At 42.5% G+C, this 13,820-nt stretch overlaps 1 protein-coding gene across 17 annotated transcripts in view; it reads right to left on the bottom strand.

Annotated features, from left to right (window-relative positions):
* Positions 1 to 13,820, bottom strand: part of LOC126082770 (zinc finger protein 699-like) — a 199,083-nt gene that overhangs the window by 15,535 nt on the left and 169,728 nt on the right. For 6 of the 17 annotated variants that reach the window (XM_049895711.1, XM_049895708.1, XM_049895706.1 and 3 more), the window contains 2 exons: positions 12,273 to 12,522; positions 4,970 to 7,544 (listed from right to left, as the gene is read on the bottom strand). The exons of 2 other annotated variants lie outside the window; for them this stretch is intronic. In XM_049895711.1, coding sequence (XP_049751668.1) covers positions 4,970 to 4,972 — 3 coding nt within the window. In that variant the 5' untranslated portion in view covers positions 4,973 to 7,544; positions 12,273 to 12,522. Of the gene's footprint in view, positions 1 to 4,969; positions 7,545 to 12,272; positions 12,523 to 12,686; positions 13,803 to 13,820 lie in introns of those variants that run through there. 9 more of the 17 variants (XM_049895718.1, XM_049895717.1, XM_049895714.1 and 6 more) reach the window with 5 other exon arrangements.

The following is a 13,820-nucleotide window of genomic DNA, read 5'->3' as shown; positions in this document are numbered from 1 at the left end:
ATAAAGATCATGGAAGAAAAAATAGGGACAACCTTAGGAGCCCTAATACAAGGCATAAACGGAATACAAAACATTACCAAAAATGACGAACAGAAACCAGGTAACTGGGAGCTCCTAAAACTCAAACACCTATGCTCATCTAAAGACTTCACCAAAAGACTAAAAAGACCACCTACAGACTGGGAAAGAATTTTCAGCTATGACATCTCCGACCAGCGCCTGATCTCTAAAATCTATATGATTCTGTCAAAACTCAACCACAAAAAGACAAACAACCCAATCAAAAAGTGGGCAAAGGATATGAACACACACTTCACTAAAGAAGATATTCAGGCAGCTAACAGATACATGATAAAATGCTCTCGATCATTAGCCACTAGAGAAATGCAAATTAAAACCACGATGAGATTCCATCTCACTCCAACAAGGCTGGCATGAATCCAAAAAACACAAAACAATAAATGTTGGAGAGGCTGCGGAGAGATAGGAACTCTCATACACTGCTGGTGGGAATGTAAAATGGTACAACCACTTTGGAAATCTATCTGGCGTTATCTTAAACAGTTAGAAATAGAACTACCATACAACCCAGAAATCCCACTACTCGGAATATACCCTAGAGAAATAAAAGCCTTCACACAAACAGATATATGCACACCAGTGTTTATTGCAGCTCTGTTTACAATAGCAAAAAGCTGGAAGCAACCAAGGTGACCATCAACGGATGAATGGGTAAATAAATTGTAGTATATTCACACAATGGAATACTACGCATCGATAAAGAACAGTGACGAATCTGTGAAACATTTCATAACATGGAGGAACCTGGAAGGCATTATGCTGAGCGAAATTAGAGGCAAAAGGACAAATATTGTATAAGACCACTGTTATAAGATCTTGAGAAATAGTATAAACTGAGAAGAACACATACTTTTGTGGTTACGAGGCGGGGAGGGAGGGAGGGAGGGAGAGGGTTTTTTACTGATTAATTAGTAGATAAGAACTGCTTTAGGTGAAGGGAAGGACAACACTCAATACATGGAAGGTCAGCTCAATTGGATTGGACCAAAAGCAAAGAAGTTTCCGGGATAAAATGAATGCTTCAAAGGTCAGCGGAGCAAAGGCGGGGGTTTGGGGACTATGGCTTAAGTCAATTGGCAAAATAATTCTATTATGAAAACATTCTGCATCCCACTTTGAAATGTGGCGTCTGGGGTCTTAAATGCTAACAAGTGGCCATCTAAGATGCATCAATTGGTCTCAACCCACCTGGAGCAAAGGAGAAGGAAGAACACCAAGGTCACACGATAACTAAGAGCCCAAGAGACAGAAAGGGCCACATGAACCAGAGACCTACATCATCCTGAGACCAGAAGAACTAGTTGGTGCCCGGCCACAATCGATGACTGCCCTGACAGGGACCACAACAGAGAACCCCTGAGGGAGCAGGAGATCAGTGGGATGCAGACCCCAAATTCTCATAAAAAGACCAGACTTAATGGTCTGACTGAGACTAGAGGAATCCCGGTGGTCATGGTCCCCAAACCTTCTGTTGGCACAGGACAGGAACCATCCCCGAAGACAACTCATCAGACATGAAAGGGACTGGACAGTGGGTAGGAGAGAGATGCTGATGAAGAGTGAGCTAATTATATCAGGTGGACACTTGAGACTGTGTTAGCATCTCCTGTCTGGAGGGGGGATGGGAGGATAGAGAGGGATGGAAGCTGGCAAAATTGTCACCAAAGGAGAGACTGGAAGGGCTGACTCATTAGGGTGAGAACAAGTGGGAGTACGGAGTAAGATGTATATAAACTTATATGTGACAGTCTGACTTGATTTGTAAACGTTCACTTGAAGCTCAATAAAAGTTAATTAAAAAAAAAAAAACTGACCAGGGAAAATCTCATGAATACCAGCAGAACATTATCTGGTATAGTGCTCAAAGATGAGCCCCTCATGTTGGAAGACACTCAAAAGACAACTGGCAAGAGCTGCCTCCTCAAAGTAGTTGTTGGTATGTGCTGTTGAGTCAGAACCGACTTACAGCAACCGTACAGAACACAGCAGAACCACCCCACAGGGTTTCTAAGGAGTGGCTGGATTTGAACTGTTGACCTTTTGGTTGGCTGGCAGTCCAGCTCATAAGCATTGCGCCACCAGGACTTCCCTCAAAGTAGAGTCCACCTTGATGACGTGGATGGAGTAAAACTTCATTTGCTGAGGTGCCACAACTCAAAATAAGAAGAGCTGCAACATCCATTAAAAATTGGAACATGGAATGTACGAAGTATCAATCTAGGAAAATCAGAAGTTGTCAAAAAATGACATGGAACATGTACAGATCAACAGCCTAGGCATTAGTGAGCTGAAATGGACTGGTATTGGCCATTTTGAATCAGACAATCATATGGTCTACTATGCCAGGAAAGGCAAATTGAAGAGGAATGGCGTCACATTCATTGTCAAAAAGTTCTATACTGAAGTACAATGCTGTCAGTGTCAGGATAATATCCATATGCATACGAGGAAAACCAGTTAACACGACTATTATTCAAATTCATCCACCAACCACTAATGCCAAAGATGAGGAAATTCAAGATTTTTACCAACTTCTGCCATCTGAAATTGATCACTCGATCAAGACATATTGATAATTACTAGTGATTTGAATGTAAAAAGTTAGAAATTAAGAAGAATTGGTAGTTGGGAAATATGGCCTTGGTGACAGAAATGACACCAGAGACTGCATGATAGAATTTTGCAAGACCAACAGCTTCTTCACTGCAAACAATTTTTTTCAACAACATAAATGGCGACTATACGCACGGACCTTACCAGGTGGAATACGTGGCTGACTGTGGGACAGACCATCAATTGCTCTCATATGCGTGCTGTCTCATTAGGGGGAGAGCAACTAGAAGTATATATCAAGGTGTGCATAAGATTTTGTATGAGAGATTGACTTGATTTGTAAACTTTCACTTATAGCACAATAAGAATGAAAAAAGTTAAAAAAAAATGCTCTCATATGCAAGTTCAAGTTGAAGCTTAAGAAAATTAGAGCAAGTCCACAAGAGCCAAAATACAAACTTGAGTATATCCCACCTGAATTCAGAGACCATCTCAAGAATAGATTTAATGCATTGAACACTAAGGACCAAAGACCAGACGAGCTGTGGAATGACACAGAGGACAAATACATGAAGAAAGCAAAAGGTCATTTAAAAGACAAGAAAGAAAGAAAAGACCAAAATGGATGTCAGGAGAGACTCTAAAACTTGCTCTTGAACGTAGAGTAGCTAAAGTGAATGGAAGAAATGATGAAAAGCTGAATGAAAGATTTCAAAGGGCGGCTCAAGAAGACAAAGTATCATAATGAAACGTGCGAAGACTTAGAAAACCAAAAGTGAAGAACATGTTCAGCATTTCTCAAGCTGAAAGAACTGAAGAGAAAATTCAAGCCTCGAGCTACAATGTGGAAGGATCCTATAGGGAAATTACTGAACGCTGCAGGAAACATCAAGAGGAAATGGAAGGAATACACAGAGTCACTGTACCAAAATGAAGTGGTAGATGTTCAACCATTTCTGGAGGTAGAATATCATCAAGAGCTGATGGTATTGAAGGAAAAAGTCCAAATTGCACTGAAGGGAGTGGTAAAAAAATAAGCCTTCAGGAATTGACAGAATACCAATTGAAATGTTTCAGCAAATGGATGCAGCCCTGGAGGTGCTCACTAATCTGTCGTGAAATTTGGAAAACAGCTTCCAGGCCAACCTACTGGAAAAGATCCATATTTGTGCCTTCCAAAGAAAGGTGACCAAAAAGAATGCAGAAATTATCAAACAGCATCATTAATATCATGCACAATTAAAATGTTGCTGAAGATCATGCCAAGAGCAGTTGCAGCAGTATATCAATAGGGAACTACGAGAGTTTAAACTGGTTTCAGAAGAGGGTGCAGAATGAGGGATATCACTGCTGAAGTCAGATGGATCTTGGCTCAAAGCAGAGAATATCAGAAAGAGGTTTACTTGTGTTATATTGACTACACAAAGGCATTTGACCGTGTGAATTGTAACAGATTATGGATAACATTTCAAAGAATGGGAATTCCACAATACTTAACTGTGCTCATGCAGAACCTATACATATACCAAGAGGCAATAGTTCAAACAGAACAAGGGAATACTGAGTGGTTTAAAGTCAGGAAAGGTGTGCATTAGGGTTGTATCCTTTCACCATATTTATTCAATTTGTATGCTGATCAAATACTATGAGAAGCTGGACTGTATACAGAAGAATGTGGCATCAGTAGAGGAATACTCACTAACAACCTGGGATATGCAGTAGACACAACCTTGCTTGCTGAAAGTGAAGAGGACTTGTAGTACTTATTGATGAAGACCAAAGACTACAGCCTTCAGTACAGATTACACCTCAACATAAAGAAAACAAAAATCCTCACAGCTGGACCAATAAGCGATATTATGATAAACGAAGAAAAGGCTGATGTTGTCAAGGATTTCGTTTTACTTGGCTCCATAATCAACACCCACGGAAGCAACAGTCAAGAAATGGAACAACGTATTGCATTGGGCAAATCTGTTACAAAAGACCTCTTTAAAGTGCTAAAAAGCAAAGATGTCACTTTGAGGACTAAGGTGAATATGACCCCGAAAAAACTAACCAAACCCACTGCTGTCGAGTCGATTCCAACTCATAACAACCCTATAAGATGGAGTATAACTGCCCCATAAGGGTTCCAAGGAGCGGCTGGTAGATTCAAACTGCTGACCTTTTGGTTAGTAGCCTGAGCTCTTACCCACTATGCCACCAGGCCTGACCCAAGTCACGGTATTTTCAATTGCCTCATATACATGCAAAAGGTAGACAATGAATAAAGAAGATTGAAGAAGAACTGACGTCTCTGAATTGTGGTATTGTTGAAGAATGTTGACTATACCATGGAATGCCAGAAGAATGAACAAGTCTGTCTTCAAAGAAGTACAGCCAGAACGCTCCTTGGAGGCAATGACAGCAGACTTCATCTCCTGTACTTTGGTCATCAGGAGGGACTTGTCCCTGGAGAAGGACATCATTCTTAGTTAAGTAGAGAAAACCCAGTCACCCAGTGCCATGTTAAATAGAGGGCCAGTGAAAAAGAGAAAGACTCTCAGCGAAATGGATCGATGAGGTGGCTGCAACAGTGGGCTCAAGCATAACAACGATTTGTGGGACCAGGCAGTGTTTTATTCTGTTGTACACAGGGTTGCTATTAGCCATATCAACTCGAGGGCACCTAACAACAACAACAACCCATTTCTCTTCATATGCCTACAGTATGCGTGTTTATATGCCTGTTAATCTTCAATGACGTGGATGATCTAAGAGCCTGCTGGGCAGTAGGGAGAGGGGACAAAGGAAACATTCTGTTCAATTCAGACAACCTGGAGTCCCTCTCTTTGCAAAGGTCTGTGTCTCAGGGACTTCCCTACAGGCCCTTACAACTGGCTCTTTCATTTATTAAAATTGATTTAGGTAATATTGATGCAAAGCCTACTTTTATGGACAAAGCAGATACAGCACTGAACAAAACAGAAATATCTGGATACACATGAATCATGACTACATTGGGTATGGGCAGTAAATAAATGAAATATAATGTCAGGTACCCTGGGTGGCACATGCAGTTAAGCACTTGACTGAAGGTGAAAGCCTGGTGGTTCAAAGCCACCCTGACACTCGACAGACAGGCCCGGAAATCTGCTCTGAGAGGTAACGGCCTTAAAAACCCAACGGAGCAGTTCTCTGCACACATGGGATCACTATGAGTCAGACTGACTCCACAGCAACCAAACACAACAACAACAACACAGTGTCACATGGTGGTAAGATCGATGGAAACTGCGCCTCAGCCAGGGGATAAGCAGTAACACAAGCATATTTATCTTCACAGAGTTAATGCAGGGAAAAGCGAAACAATCATGTTAGGAAATACTAGCTAGTGAATCTGGCTTGGTAAGGAAAAAAATTGCATTTTCAATTCTAAAAACTTAGAAGTGCTCTGTGGTGACTTTGCAAAACACTCATACAGATTTCGATGCTCATCAACTTTGGCAATTCCCAATGGAGAGGCACAGAAGTCAAAGAGCACTGCCAACCTTCATGGCTGGGAAAGGGAAGGTGCATCAGTTACTCGCAAAATGAAAAGGCCATTAGCAAAGGGTAAACATGTAATTTGGGACACTGGAAACACAAAAGCGAATGAATAAATACTATCAAAAAAGAAGCCAGACAATAGTACTGATACAAAACACAAATCAAGACTTTCAGGTTTCGCTTCAATATGTAAAGAGCTTGAAAGTCACCACTCTCATCCTCAAGAATAAAGCTGAACATAATGATCTCAAAGTATTGAGGCCACAGGGCAAAAGGCTGCCACTAAAACTGAAGGGACACACAGGCAAACACAGAGAATCATTCCAGAGCAGGAGCCCAGGAAGAGAGTATGTGTTCCTCCAGTGTGGGGGGCAGTCGTTTGCCCCGTAACCTCAACAGCCTAATTAATTAAACGCACTGAAAAAAATGATCAGAGCTGAGACTTGAAAGATGTGAAGGAACTGCTGAAGGGATAGCTGAGAACAGGCGGTTCCAGGAGTAGGAAACACCAGCGCACAGGCCAGCAGGCGGGAGTGTGTCTGGCATGTCTTAGGGAGACCCAAACCCCAGCATGACCAGAGCAGAGTGAGATGCTGGAGAGTAACGGCAGAGGGATTTGGAGAGGTGATGGGAGCCTGTGGGCTTATCATGTTCTGGGGAAGGTGCTCGCTTCTGAAAAGACTTCAGCTCCTCATCTGAGTGAAATGCAGAACAATTTTACGTCTTTGATCACATAGCTCATAAACAATTTAAAAAACCTCTGTGGGGGGGCAAATGTAAAAGCTGTGAGGTATGTTAGAAGGTTTTCGCCATAATCAGATAACAAATGATGAAAATGGGCATGTACAAAATCTGTACCGCAATGCACATATGTGCTGAAAACGTCAACACTTTTCTAGTAAAAGCAGGTAAAAAAACAGGGATAGCCATTATTCCAGATTATGGATTAAGACTCAGGTATCACATTTATGGATACTTCTTAGATATAATAAAACACCCCATGAGATAGGTTTCCTGGGTTGGAAGGACTAGGGCCATAGTGTTGTGGGACATCTCAGTCAACTGGCGTAATATTTATGTTCAATATCCTAGTTTGGTAAGTAGTGTTTGGGGTCTTAAACACTTAAGAGCCGCCATCTAAGATACAATTATTGGGCTCTACTCTTCTGGAGCAAAAGAGAAAGAAGGAAACCAAAGACTCAGAGAAGAAACTAGTGTACAGGACGAACAGTCTACATGAACCATGACCTCACCTACCCTGAGACCAGAAGAACTAGGTAAGATGGTGCCCGACTACCGCTACCAGCCATTCTGATCAGGGCCACAATAGATGGACTCTGACGGAATGGGAGAAGAATGTGGAACAGGATCTCAAATTCCTAAAAAACAAAACATAGAAACAAAAACACTTACTGGACTGGTTGAGACTGGAGGACTCCCCGAGGCTGTAGCCCTGAGATACCCTTTAAACCCTGAACTGAAACTAGCCCGAGGTCTCCTTTTAGCTAAATAACAGATTGGCTCACAAAATAAATAATACCATCTGTCAATACTGTGCTCCCTTAAAGAATCATCTATATGAGACCAAACCGTCAACAAAGATTTAAAGACAAAGATGAGTGTAACGGGGCAGAGACACTAGGTTAATGGGAAGGGGACAACCAGAACATAAATATTGAGCATGTTCATGAACTGTGAAAAATGTACCCAATGTCATGGAACAAGCTATAGAGAAAGTACTGAATGGGAACCTGAACAGCTGTGTAAACCTTCGCTGAAAGAACAATAAAATGTTACTACATCAAAAAAAAAATGACTTGGGTGTCAAAGCTACAAGACCAATAATTATAATAATAAACTTCTCAAATGCAGATAGCAATAATCTCCAGGCAGGAAGTAGATGAGATCAGGGTGGGACACACTGGGAGGCCATAAAAACTGACAAGGTCTATTTACTACCAAGGATTTAGATTCCTGTTACTTAAACTATACGTAAACAGTTAATACACTCCTTGTTATGATATAGTTGACAATAAAAGCTTAAAGCATTGGCTTAAAACATGAAAGAGACATAATTTGCATACAATAATTTTACAAAGTCATATGAAAACCCCTTTATTTTAACTTGTCGTAGTTCAGAAGGGCTTGTACGTCTAAACATTTGATACCTGGGTCTTAGAAATTTACATTTATATTCACTAGAGTAAGTTTTGTAAGAGCAAAATACTAGACACAATCAAGGGTCCATTCAAGGCAATATGGTCAAAACAATAAGCAAAGATCAACCATATACAGTACTATGGAGTTTTATAAGAAATTAAATCTGATAAATAAAGCATTACTGAACAAGAAGAACAAAGTAGGAGGCCTTACACTACCTGACCTCAGAACCTACGATACAGGTGGGGCAGTCAAAACAGCCCGGTACTGGTACAACGGCAGACACGCCGACCAATAGAACAGAACTGAGAACTCAAAAGATGTAAATCTATTCACCCGTGGTCACCTGATCTTTAACAAAGGCCCAAAGTCCATTAACTGAGGGAAAGACAATCTTTTTTTATTTTCCCATTGTGCTTTAAGTGAAAGTTTACAAATCAAGTCAGTCTCTCATACAAAAACTTACACACACCTTGCTATGTCACCCTAGCCGCTCTCCCTAATGTGACAGCACACTCCTCCTCTCCACCCTGTATTCCCCGTGTCCATTCAAGCAGCTCCTGTCGCCCTCTGCTTTCTCATCTTGCCTCCAGACAGGAGCTGCCTGCGTGGTCTCAGGGGAAGAGACAGTCTTTTTTAAATGGTGCTCGTGAAACTGGATGTCTACCTGTAAAAAATGAAATAGGACCTGCACCTCAGACCACACACAAAAACTAACCCAAAACGGATCAAAGACCTAAATATAAAACCAAAAACTATAAAGATCACAGAAAAAAAAATAGGGTCAAGGACAGAGGCCCTAATACACGGCATAAGTAGCATACAAGCCATAATTAACTATACACAAACACCAGAAGATAAACCAGGCAACTCAAGAGTAAAAAGAGTACCAACAGACCGGGAAAAATTTTTGGCTATGACATACTCAACACAGGTTTAATCTGTAAAATCTGTAAGAAAAGCCAACGCCTCTGCAACAAAAAGACAACCCAATTAAAAAACAGGCAAAGAATACGAACAGACACTTCACCAGAGAAGACATTCAGGCGGCTGACACATGAGGAAATGCTCCCGATCACTAGCTATTAGAGAAATGCAAAACAAGGCTACAATGACATACCATCTCACCCCAACATTACTGGCACAAATCGAAAAAACAGAAAATAACAAATGTTGGAGAGGCTGCAGAGAGATTGAAACTCTTATCCACTGCTGGTAGGAATGAAAAATGGTGCGACCACTTTGGAAAATGATATGGTGCCTCCTTAAAAAACTAGAAATAGAAATACCATACAATCCAGCAATCCCACTCCTAGTAATATATCCTAGAGAAATAACAGCCATCACATGGATAGACATATGCACACCCATGTTCACTGCAGCATTATTCACAATAGCAAAAAGATGGAAACTACCTAAGTGACCATCAACAGATGAATGGATAAACGAACTATGACACATACACACAATGAAACACTGCAATGATAAAGAACAATGATGAATCTGCAAAACTTCTCACAACATGGATGAATCTAGAGGGCATTAAGCTGAGGGCAATAAGTCAGTCACAAAAGGACAAATACTATATGAGACCCCTATTACAAAAACTCAAGAAAAGGTTTACACACGAAAAGAAACAATCTTTGATGGTTACCAGGGAGGGGAGGGGGGTGAGAAGGGAAAAACACTAACTAGATAGTAGACTGGAGCCCTGGTGGCCCAATGTTTATGAGCTCAGCTGCTAATCAAAAGGCCAGCAGTTCGAATCCACCAGCTGCTCCTTGGAAACCCTATGGAACGGTTCTAGCCTGTCCTACAGGGTTGCTATGGGTTGCAATCGACTTGACGGCAACGGTTTGGTTTCTGGTTTAGACAGTAGATAAGTGGTAACTTTGGTGAAGTGTAAGAGTAAGACAGTACACAATACTGGGGAAGTCAGCACAACTTGACCAAGGGGAAGTCATAGAAGCGTCATAGACACATCCAAACTCCCTGAGGAACCAAGTTACTGGGCTAAGGGCTGGGGGCCATGATCTCAGGGGATACCTAGCTCTATTGGCATAAAAGAGTTTATAAAGAAAATGTTCTATATTTGACTGTGATAAGTAGCATCTGGGGTATTAAAAGCTTACAAGTGGCCATCTAAGATGCATCTACTGGTTCCACCCCACCTGGAGCAAAGGAGAATGAAGAAAACCAAACACACAAGGGACAGATCAGTCCAAAGAATTAATGGACCACAACTACCACAGCCTCCACGAGACTGAGCCCAGAGCAATTAGTTGGTGCCCAGCCATCACCACCAACTGTTCTGACAGGGATCACAACAGAGGGTCCAGGACAGAGCTGGATAAAAATGCAGAACAAAATTCAAATTCACAAAAAAAAAAGACCAGACTTACTGGTCTGACAGAGACTGAAGGAACCCTGAGAGTATGGCCCCCGGATACCTTTCAAACTCAGTACTGAAGTTTACCGTTCAGCCTAAGATTAGACAGGTCTATAAAACAGACAACAACACATGTGAGGAACATGCTTCGTAGCTCAATCACGTATATGAGATTAAATGGGCACACCAGCCTAAAAGCAAAAACAAAAGGGCAGGGACGGGAAAACTGGACAAATGGAAATGGGGAAACCAGAGTGGAGAAGGGGAGAGTGTTGATGCATCGCGGAGGTGGCAACCAATGTCACTGAACAATTTGTGTATTAATTGTCCAATGAGAAACTAATTTGCTCTGTAAACTTTTACCTAAAGCGCAATTATAGGGTTGCTTTATGAGTCAGAATCAACTCAACGGCAGTAGGATTGGCTTCTGGTTTTAAAGCATAATTAAAAAAAAGGAAATTAGATTTAAGCTCTTTTTTATATATATTATTAAAACTCCAAGAAAATTTGTTAATTAAAAAGCAAGGATAAGTTCCAAGCTACATTTTGTGGAACAATGTAGGAGAAAACGTTTTACTTTTCAATTTTTACTCTCATCAGTTAAAAAGAGGCATTCCTCTGTGTTTGAGAAGTTTATGCCCATTCAATTGAAAAATTCTCAGTAGAAACACAAACTAGAAATTTTCTACAAATTTTTTTCCAATGGAAACGGTAAACCCAAGAAGTTAAATATACCATGTCATATGTTGAGCGAGTCTAGCAAAAAAAGAACACTTTTATTTTAGATTCCCATTGAAGACTGTGGAGAGCAAGCAAAAATTACAGGGACTTACAACCAGCTTTAGACAGAGATGGGTGGGAAGACAAAAACTTATGCTGAGGAAACATGCTTCCCACACACCGGAAAGCCTCAAAGAAACAGCATTCCTCCCGAAAGGATGGATCCGAAGACCCCACACATGATCCAGATGGACTCACTATCCTCTGTCTCATTTCATTGGTGAATTCATAAGAGGACCAATCCCCACCCAGGACCCCATTAACAGTCAGGGCCTTTCGCTACCAACTTTCTACCCAGTTTTCTACTACATCACACAGTGCAAGAGGTGGAGCTCTAGTTACAGAACTGCACAGAAAAGGCTCCAGTGCCTGGGGGAAGCCAAGAAAATTGCAGGGATGGAACAAGAGTGGTTCTGGAGGACCTGGGGTTTGGTCTCCTCAGCCAGAGCTGCTCCATAATCAGACTCTGATCAGGAGGTTCTGTCATTCAACACAAACAACCAAGGCCCAGGATGAGGATGACAACACCCAATGATGCCAACCCTGAGAGTCACATAAGGCGACCCCAGGCATTCAAGGCTTGAAAATCCACATATGTGTAAAGGAAGGGCCCAGTGACAGTGGAGCAGGGCCTCAGGATGCCTCGTAGGGCTCAGTCCCTTGGCCTCATCTGCCACCTTTTTATCTCACTGAGGAACCTCAAGGCCCAGAGCACATGGTGCCCATATCCAGCCTCACCCCTTTTAGTAACAATACCCCAGTTCTCTGTAGTACTCACCATCTCCTGGCTCCAGCTTCAGAAAGTCAAAGTGAATGGGCTCTCTAAGCCCAAGAAGCCACTTCAGGAAGAGGGATGACAGTGGAAGCAGGGCCACTAGGTAGTTAGAGGCAGATGAATGATGTTTTGTCCACACAGCCACTCAGAGCAGTTAAAATCCTTACTTGTGATTGCATGGATGTGCAAGATGGTTGCCCTCAGTCCCCAGCTGGCTAGGCTGGACTAACTCGCCCCATGCCACACTTGGCACCTGAAATGGGAGAAGAAGACAGTGTTGAGTAAGGAAGGAGTGAGAGGTTCTTGGCCTTCAGCTCTTTCCCTGGGAAGGGCTTCCCCCAAGGCTCAAGGTCATGCTTCACTCTGATCACATGTGCACTTTAGGCAGGTCCTGCTCCAGCCATCCAGAGCACACACTTGCATTCCTCATGCAACTCCACAGGCCTCTTCCTCTGGCAACAAAGTCCCAGAAGGAGGGGCTTCTTCATCCCAAACCATGAGAGGCATCCAGGCCTGCCCAAGTTAGAAAACGTGAACGTGGCTTCCTCCAGGGCGTCAGGGGTCCAAGGCATAGGTTGAGGCTTCACCTATGAGGTTAAGGGTTCACCTTTGTAGAACAATTACACATTTTTATTTGATATCAACACAAGTAAATTTTCAGGGAGAAGAGATTTTTCAGGTTTAAATCAATCAGCTCATCACGTCACTGATTTTTAATTACGTGCAGTTGAAACTCTTCTGTTGTGCTTTTTTATAACTTTTATTCCATTTATGTTGTTGTTAGGTGCCATCGAGTCGGTTCCAACTCATAGTGACCCTGTATACAACAGAATGAAACACTGCAATACAGTCCTGCACCATCCTCACAATCCTTGTTATGCTTGAGCCTGTTGTTCCAGCCGCTGTGTCAATCCATCTCATTGAGGGTCTCCCTCTTTTTCACTGACCCTCTACTTTACCAAGCATGATGTCCTTCTCCAGGGACTGATCCCTCCTGACAACATGTCCAAAGTATGTGAGATGTAGTCTCACCATCCTTGCTTATAAGGAGCATTCTGGGTGAACTTCTGCCAAGACAGAGTTGTTTGTTCTTTTGGCAGTCCATGGTATATTCAATATTCTTTGCCAACACTACAATTCAAAGGGGTCAATCACCTAAAGTAGATGCCATCCCAGTGACCCCACACCCCCATGGCTAGAGCACACTGGCCAGCATGTGCGGAAAAAGGTCAGGGGGACTACACACGTGCACCCACAGCCGTCTCCAAAACAGAGTGCAGGTTACCAGCGAAACTTGTCATAAAGGTGGACACTTGGACACCAGAGAGAGCAAGCAAGAATCCCTGGGGGGGCCTGGGCCAGGACAGAGCCATCCAATAACTGGGACACAGGCCCTGAGGGCTGACTCCTTCCCGCCCTCCCCAGCCTGGGTCTGAGGGTTTCCAGTATCTCAGCCTTCCTGGGAAGACAGGGAGCTGCTACCTGCAGCCCAGGGATGGCCAGGGCTAGGTGGAGAGGGGATGCCAAAGGCCAAGGAGAGGGCAGAGGCTG

This window comes from Elephas maximus, chromosome 9 (genome assembly GCF_024166365.1).
Source record: "Elephas maximus indicus isolate mEleMax1 chromosome 9, mEleMax1 primary haplotype, whole genome shotgun sequence".
Classification (NCBI taxonomy): Eukaryota; Metazoa; Chordata; class Mammalia; order Proboscidea; family Elephantidae; genus Elephas; species Elephas maximus.
This window is presented reverse-complemented; position numbering and strand designations above follow the sequence as displayed.